Source organism: Gekko japonicus, unplaced genomic scaffold, assembly GCF_001447785.1.
Source record: "Gekko japonicus isolate JY-2015 unplaced genomic scaffold, Gekko_japonicus_V1.1 scaffold59, whole genome shotgun sequence".
In the NCBI taxonomy this organism is placed as follows: domain Eukaryota; kingdom Metazoa; phylum Chordata; class Lepidosauria; order Squamata; family Gekkonidae; genus Gekko; species Gekko japonicus.
This window is the reverse complement of record NW_015169174.1, coordinates 1,976,643-1,984,806: the sequence shown is the minus strand read 5'-3', so window position 1 is coordinate 1,984,806 and position 8,164 is coordinate 1,976,643. Positions and strand designations below refer to the sequence as shown.

Below are 8,164 nucleotides of genomic sequence, written 5' to 3'. Positions count from 1 at the left end.
GTCCATAACCTAGGAAGTTCTCTATATGATCCAGGGCAAAGTGTCCTGCAATTTGTAGCTTGATTATATCAATCAGGCACAGAGTATGGTTCTCTGGGCCAAAATTGCAGCTCTTTTTTTTAGAGAGGCAAAAAAGCAAGGTCTTAGCCCAGTGGTGGCGAACCTATGGCACGCGTGCCAGAGGTGGCACTCAGAGCCCTCTCTGTGGGCACGCGTGCCATCGCCCCAGCCAGGCCCAGACCATCATTAAAGTGTCGAATTCTCTGCCAAATAATGTTAAGTAAATGAAAGCATTTGGGATTGCTTTCCTTACTTTGTTTGGATCACCTTAAGTTAATGTATGAGTTGTTTTTTCTAAAGTAAAACCTCAGTATTCAGGTTAAATTTCCGTGTTGGCACTTTGCAATCAATAAGTGGGTTTTGGGTCGCAGTTTGGGCACTCGGTCTCTAAAAGGTTCGCCATCACTGTCCTAGCCCTCTGGGTAGTGAGGACAGGCTTGGAAGTGTGTGGGCAATACTTGGACAAGTCTCAGTAGTGTAAGTACATGTCTGAGCCACATGTCTGAGTGTCCCACTGCCAGTTCTTCATAGTGTTAAGAAATCACCTTCCTAATCACTTTGTCCTAACTGGCCCAGCTGCAACACGTGCCTTTACCCTCCTTGTGGACATACTCATAAGGCAGTTCCAAATCCTGCTATGATATCCATTTCTATGGTAAGTATATATTATGCAAATAAACATGCCTACACCAGTGGCGGGACGGTATTACCACCTGGCCAGTCTTCAGTTGTCTGAATACTTTGAAACACAGTTTGGATGAGGGACAAGATAGCTCCCAGCCAAAAATGGGAACTATGTTGACAACAGACCCTTGGCATCCTTCCTTAGGAAAGCAACCTCTCCCACGAGGAGATATTAGCAGTCTTCACAGTAATGACGACACTTTTGCAAAATGCCTTTAAATATATTCTTTAACATCTATGTGCTCAAGCCTTCTTCCTATTAGACATTTCCAGTGTGCAAAAAATGTTTCATTTTCTCATTCATTTTCTCATTCATTCATTCATACCAGTTTACTGCAGTGACATTAGTGACCTCTCAGTACAATCTATCAAAGTCAGTTAAATACATTCGGAACCCTGGGCATTCCCCAGAGAAAAAAACTCTGTGCCAAGAGCAGAGTCTGCTGTTTGGCTTGAGTACATACAAGTGTTCAGTAGGGAAACCAGCTGAGCAAACCCACCGCTTCCTTCCATCACCAGTCCCTCTCGTGTGGTTCTCGATAAGGCAGCCCCAAATGCACGAACACATCCTTCTCCGTGACAGTAGGTAGAATAACGCCAGACACTGTTTTGAGGCCACCAGGTCCTCGCGTCACACCGCTGCTGAGGGCATGCTCAGATAGACTCATGCCCTTGGTCTTGGCCAGAGCCCGCATGGAGCGGTTGAAGTGGGCCGACCCCGTGAAGTACAGCAGGGCACACGCAAACTCACTGTAGGGTACCACAATGATGTCAAGACGCCGGTGGCAACAGTCCGGGCCTGGCAGGCGGCAGACTCCCAAGTACTTCTTCTGGTTGCCATTGTCCTCTTGGCTCACCAAGTCATCTGTAAGAAACCCTAAGAAGAAAGGCAGAGGAGATGACAGGCTGCCTGGATGACTGCAAAGTTCTATAACTCTTCCCCACCTATAAACTTGTGCTAGGGTTCCTTGGTTGCTAGCACCAGTACTGGGCTTTGCCTGACCAATGTCATTTCTGAAACAATCCTGGGAGATACGGTGTCACCAGAAACAGTTCATGGTATCCTACATGGTGTCCTGCACTACCCTGTCAGAGTTACTAGCATTCCTGTCCAATCAGGGAGTCCTGTGTCTTGGAGATGGGCACGACTTAAATGACTGGATGGACAGACAGCTCAGTTGTCCATGTGATCCTAGCACCGAGAGATGAGAATGAAACTTGATACGTAATCAACCATGTTCTGCTCACAGTGGGCCTCAGGTTACTAGAATGCTAGAGGCTAAGAACAGATGAGATTCCAGAGGACTTTAACTCTCTACAGATAAAAATTCCAAAAATGTAATAATATGTACTGTTAAAATTATGGCAAACTATATAAATCCTTCCTGTGTATGATCTGACAGCCCTTCATGGCAAGCTGAGATATCAACAGCTATCTGTTCCAGCCGCCTTCAAGAAGGGAAGAAGGTTCCGCACTGCAATCAACTGTCAGAAGAACTCAACACAGCAATGCCAAAGGCAGCTCTGAATTCTCATTCTTGCTACTTCTTGCTAGCACTAGTACCGGGCTTTCCAGGTACGCAAGGATGGGCAGCACATCCCAGTACACCTCACTGTTTTGCAGTCCAACCTGATAACCTCCCATACCAGTTTTCCGGAGGCTGTTGAGCAGCTTGCTGAATACTCCTTGGTGAGAGTGTCCATCTGGGTGGGTCACTAACACATCCACGTCACCACAGGTGGACTTGCCCCGTCGGAATGAGCCACACGCCATGCACACCAGTCCAGGATTGATAGACCTGGCAGCTTCTCTGACCTCCAAGAAAAAGAGAAGAGATCATAGAGGATTTACAAATATACATTTCTGCTTCAGTCTGATTACTATTCAGTGCTGGCAACCCTGCCTGGTCTAATCTCAAGACAGCGGCCTACAGCCCACAGCACAGGACTCTTCAGAACAGCCGCTTCCACATTCACAAAAAGAGTCTACACACTGGAAGCAGCCTAGGTGGGACTCTGCTAGCCAGCCTGTTGTGCATCATAATTCAACTCCTTTGGTGAGGAAGCTGAAGTCAATTACATGCATATATTATGCAAATCAAACAAAAGCAAACTTAATTCTGAATAACTTGGGTTTTTTGCTTTTGCTAGGCATGGGGCAGGGCTGAGACACTGCCCTGGAGCTTTGCTCCCTGACCACAGAAAATTCTGTTGAGTCTCCCTCTGATTTCAGGGAGTTCACCAGCATTTTCCCCAAAGCTGGCAAGCTTCTCTTCAAAACGATAAATTATTTACCTCAGTTTTCCTTTCAAAACGAAGTCAGTCAGTGTGCTGAAATCTTTGAATCACAGAAAACTCTTCAACTATTTTCTTTTGCTGTCTTGCAGCCTGCTAGCAAGAATTCTCCCAAACAAGGTATGTTATCCTGACTATGTAGCTGAAGAAGCAGATTCCAAACAAAGTGCTCTGTCCAAAGTTATAACAGGCAGTCAATGAAGAGACAGGCACGCAAAGGGATAGGCAGACCTTTGTTGCTGTTGCTTACACAGGAAGAGAGAACAAGAGCAGTAGCAAGGTGCATGTGGCGTAGTGAGCACACCTCAGCTCCAGAGCCACCCAGACAAGCCAAAATGACAACCTGGCTGACTCTGGCACTATTCTTTTCTGAAGCCCCGCCAATGGGAAGCTCTAGGCTGAGCCTCAGAGCGGTGGACAAACTCTAGGGCAGGCATTCTCAACCCCTGTGCTCACGGGAGAGGCGCCGTAGCCACCACGGCATCATCCAGTGGCTTTCATTCACTGATGCAGCTCTGATGGCTTCATCAAAGAAGCACTGAAAGGTGATTTCAGTATACGGGATTATGGGTATTAGGATGCCAATCACACCAGCAGCTGCAAATCATCCGTTTTATATCAAACAGAGACATGATTGCCAATTCGGAACGTAGGGGATGAAGTGGGGGGGGGGGTGCCGAGTGCCCCTTGTCAGTGTCCAGGATCATCCTTCATTAGTGAGGGATAAACCCATTAACCTTTGCCCCACAACACTTGGAATAGCCTCATGGCTTTTCTAATGCAGATCTCTTCCCTTTGCCTGCTTTACATCCTCAATGAGGTTTTCTTGAAAGCAAGCCAGCACCACATGGGTGATTCCCACCACCTTGGAACTCGACAGACAGGAGCTAATCCTCTCATTCTCTCCTCTCTTCACTGAGGGGGGCAAGGAGATAGGTAATCCCATCAAACCCACAATAGGCCAACTCCCAAGGGCCAAAGCTCCAAAAAGGAATTTAATCCTGAACAGGGGGTGATGCCCTACCTGGCAACTAAGTATTCTTCAGGAGCAAGCACTGTGACTGAGTGACAGCGTCACATTGCCCAGTGCTGCCATGGTAATTCTGGCAGGCAGGGGGAGCCATGGGGAGAGCCCCTGTGGCCGAGGCCCAAGAGCCGAGGCCCCTTATAGTGCCAGTGTTTTTTTTATTAATTGCCTATCAGCCTCTATGAAGCCAGGGCCCAGTTCCAGCTGAATTCTCAAAGAGAAGGGAAAGGGACCATGCTAGAAAAACGTCTTCTCCCCACCAAGAACATAAGTACAGCCAGCTAGATCAGACCAGTGGTCTATCTATTCCAGCACACTATTTCATACAGTGGCTAACCAGTTCCCCTGGAGGACCAAGAGACGGAGCCCAAAGACAGAGGCCTTCCTCTGATGCTGCCTCTCAGCACCAGTCTCCAGAGGTCTGCTTCCTTGACTCAGCCGGACTAGTAGCCATGGATGGACCTCTCCCTGATGAATCTGTCTAGTCCCCTTTTAAAGCCATCTATGCTTGTGACCATCACTACTTCTGCCAGCAGCAAATTCCAGTTTAATTGCTCCTTGAGTAAAGAAGTAATCACTTTTATCTGTCCTGAACCTATTTCCTCAACAACTTCACTGAGTGTCCCTGAGTTCTACTACTATGGGAGAAGGAGAAAAAGCTCTCTCTGCCCACTCTCCCATGCATGAGGCGCACCACAGGAATTCACAACACGTTCTTAAAGTGCTCCCTTCCTGTGAGGCCCTCTGTGGTCTATTTTAAATATGACACTGGCAGGCAAGAAGAACTCATCCATCTGCTCAACCGACTCATTTAGACAGTGCTGTGGTGCATGCAATATGAGCACACCCGTACAAATCCTGCTCAGTCTATGAACCTCTGTTGTGCTATGGACCTCAGTTGTGCAAAAGATGCTCACAAAACATCTGAGAACCCAGTATCAATGAGATATTGAACATGTGAAAGATCGCACTTGCCAGCGTCATGTTTAAACTACATCTGAGAATCCCTTTACGGAAGACAGGGATGAGAGCTGCCGGTTTACCACAGCAAGATTAGGAAAGGGAAATGTTGCCAAGGTAACTCAAGTTCTAGATTAGTTCAAGAGAAAGTTACAGGTTCTGCAAAGCACAGAATGTTGCAATTCATCGGCTGAGAGGAAGAGGAAAACAGGCACAGCTCCTCTCTGTTCATCTGCCAGGAAATCTAGCCATAAGGAATTTCACATTAATCACAGCTCATGTAGGAATGCTAAGCTGCAGGATCAAGCATGTTCAAACAGTAAATTGTCCCTGACACATGCTGCCAATATTGATTCTCAGAGGGAAATGATCTCTTGTAGTCACTATGAGATTGGGTCCACACAGAGATCTTAGTCCCATTCCTCTCTTTCACTCTCAGCAAATTAGGAAATTGTCCTGCCTTTGGTAAGAACTTTGGTAAAGAGTAACAGTTCCGGACCTAGACACAGAGTATCCTGCAGCAGTGAGAGCAACAGTTGACAGCCAGGATGGGTGGAGCAGTTGGTGCCAGACAAGAAGTTGGCCTGAGCCCTTTGCCCAAGTAAGCAGGCTCTCATTTCAAGAAGCCAGTCTGATCCTCCTCCTTCATTTGATGCTGCATCTATGCCCCCAAGAGTACAGAGCAGACCTCAGTTTTACACATCCTGGCTGAAGCTATTTGGGAGTCACCAGACATCACGGCCACTTTAAAAATCAAGAAGACAGTAATTTGTCTTTGGGGTTTACCAAACTGCAAAGTAGGAGACGTTTGGAAAATTAATGTCTCATCAACATAAAGATATCTGTGAATCAAGCACCACTCTGACAAAATGATCATGTGACCTTCTGGCCCTGTTCACAGTCCTCACATGCAAAAGAGGTACTCACAGTCTGCTCAATTTCTGCAGCTTCTTCCCGTGGCATGCGCTCCAAGAAGTCATTGTAGTGCTTCAGGCCAATGGCCTGCTGGCTGGTGAGAGAGGCCTTTGTGCGGATGTCATCCAGAGTGCGAAAACCCTGCCCAGAGCACACAGGACACTCAGACAGAGAAAATCCTGTTCCGATAATTCTTCCCCTAAAAGACACTGTTTGATCCTATATAAACCTGAGGTCTGCAATGTGAGATTAGGAATAAGGAATCATAACAGACTTCCTTATGTGATCAACCTATCTTCATCTTAGTGTTTGCAGGCCACTTATAGCAGTGACAGGGATGCCTCCCGGTCTTTGAGCTGCTGCTTTGCCCAACTTGGGCAATACCAAAAAAAAAAATGATCAAAACAGACAGAGACAGTGCTCTCAGGGGCAGAAAGGCAAAAGATTAGCCAAGATGAGATCACCATACAGTTGCTTTGCAATAAACACTTAAGAGACCCAAGAGAAGGGCTTTTTTTCTGGGAGAACATACCGGAATGGAGTTCCGGAACATCTTCAACAAAATTATTTTTAAAATGTTTAAAAGTTCATGAGTTTTTAGTATACAGATTGAAAACTTCATTTCGCTCTTGAGAATTCCAGCACCCCTTTTTCAAAAAAAAAAGAGCCCTGCCCAAGAGTGACACAATGTTGCTATAGATTACCAGGAAATCAAGGCTGATGCAAACAAGAACCACATATTCTTATATTCAGGGTCCCAAAATCAATTGGCAGTCCTGGGCCCCAAGGATGCCAGGCTGGCTATAACCAGGGCCAGGGCCTTCTTGATGGCGGCTCTGTACTGGTAGAATGAGCTCCCGGAAGAGATCAGGGCCCTGTGGGACCTCTTAACAGTTCCACAGGGCCTGCAAGATGGAGCTCTTCCACCAGGCTTTCGACTAAGGAGCCGCATCAAACACCGAGGAGTGTCCCTGTGCCCTGGCCTTATCACCTACAGCCTGTGCCCGCTGCACAAATAAATTGAACAAATTGAGCTGGTGAGAATACCATCAGGATTGTTTCGCCACCTAAGTAGTACTGCTAACTTGAAATCTCTGCTCTTGCACTTTATTAGACCATGTTCCAGCACTTTAGGATTATTTTAAATGAAGTATGTTATTTTATGATGATGTTATTCGTTACTGTTTTAAGTGTATTTATATTAATTTTATGTAAGCTGCCCTGAGCCTGCCTTAGGGGGAGGGCGGGGTATAAACTGAATGAATCTATCCTATATAATAATCCTGTTTTTTGGGGGGGGGCAAGATTCCATGCTCTACCTCAGCCATTGGCCCATCAGCCGCACTCAAGAGTACTCGTGTGCCATTGGCCGGGTGCTGAGTCTGCTCCTCTTCCCCGCTCACTCCCCCTTCAGCCACTGTGCCCTGTCAGAATTACTGGCAAACAGCTTTCTCTCTTGACAAAGACACTTTCCCTGTGTAGGACTAACATTCCCCTCAGTGGCTGTTGGTAGGTGTCATGAAATGGCAGTTACCTGTGTTTGTAAGATGGCTGTGGTTCTTTGTTTAAAATGTTCCCCCATAAGGTTTAATTGAGCTGTAGTTCCAGAGGTATCACTCACTGTGTTGAATGGGGCTTCCTCATCTGCTGGCCTACAGTTCCCAGCTGCTCCAAGGCCAAAAAGTGCAGGAAAACAGGGACTGTCTCAAGGCAGTCTTCCACCACACTTTTGAGTAGGAGCCGCCACTACCACTACCATTACTGTTATTGGTAGACCTGAGGGGTGGCCCCATGAAGATCAACTATGACTTCGCTGTGATCAGTACCGCTGGATGGGGTCGAGTAGCATCTATGGGTCTTTAATCTCCCTATTGTTATGGAAGATACTGGGGAGTCTATCTTGCAAATTTGATTCTATCTCGTTAAATTTTTATTGTAACCACTGAGCACTTTAATGTTGATTGTTTTATCCTGTTTTTATGTTGTTTTATGCTTTGGCACATGGTGCCCTATTGTAAGCAGCCCTGAGCCCGCTTGTGGGGAGGGCGGGGTAGAAATGTAGTAATAAATAAAATTTTTTTAAAAACATTAAAAATTAAATCCCTGGGAGCAGCAGAAATTTAGCCATTCCACAGTCGGCTAGACTGGGGAATGAATGGAAGTTTTCCTGCTCTCTTGGGCAAGAGAGAGGCTGAAGTACAGAGGTAGAGACTATTGTATGTA

At 46.4% G+C, this 8,164-nt stretch overlaps 1 protein-coding gene across 1 annotated transcript in view; it reads right to left on the bottom strand.

Moving 5' to 3' along the window:
* Positions 1-419: 419 nt before the first annotated feature.
* POLL (polymerase (DNA directed), lambda) overlaps positions 420-8,164 on the bottom strand; it is a 20,245-nt gene continuing 12,500 nt past the window's right edge. The window contains exons 7-9 of the mRNA XM_015415938.1: positions 5,954-6,082; positions 2,392-2,560; positions 420-1,621 (exon numbers count right to left, since the gene is read on the bottom strand). Coding sequence (XP_015271424.1) covers positions 1,257-1,621; positions 2,392-2,560; positions 5,954-6,082 — 663 coding nt within the window. The 3' untranslated portion in view covers positions 420-1,256. The remainder of the gene's footprint in view (positions 1,622-2,391; positions 2,561-5,953; positions 6,083-8,164) is intronic.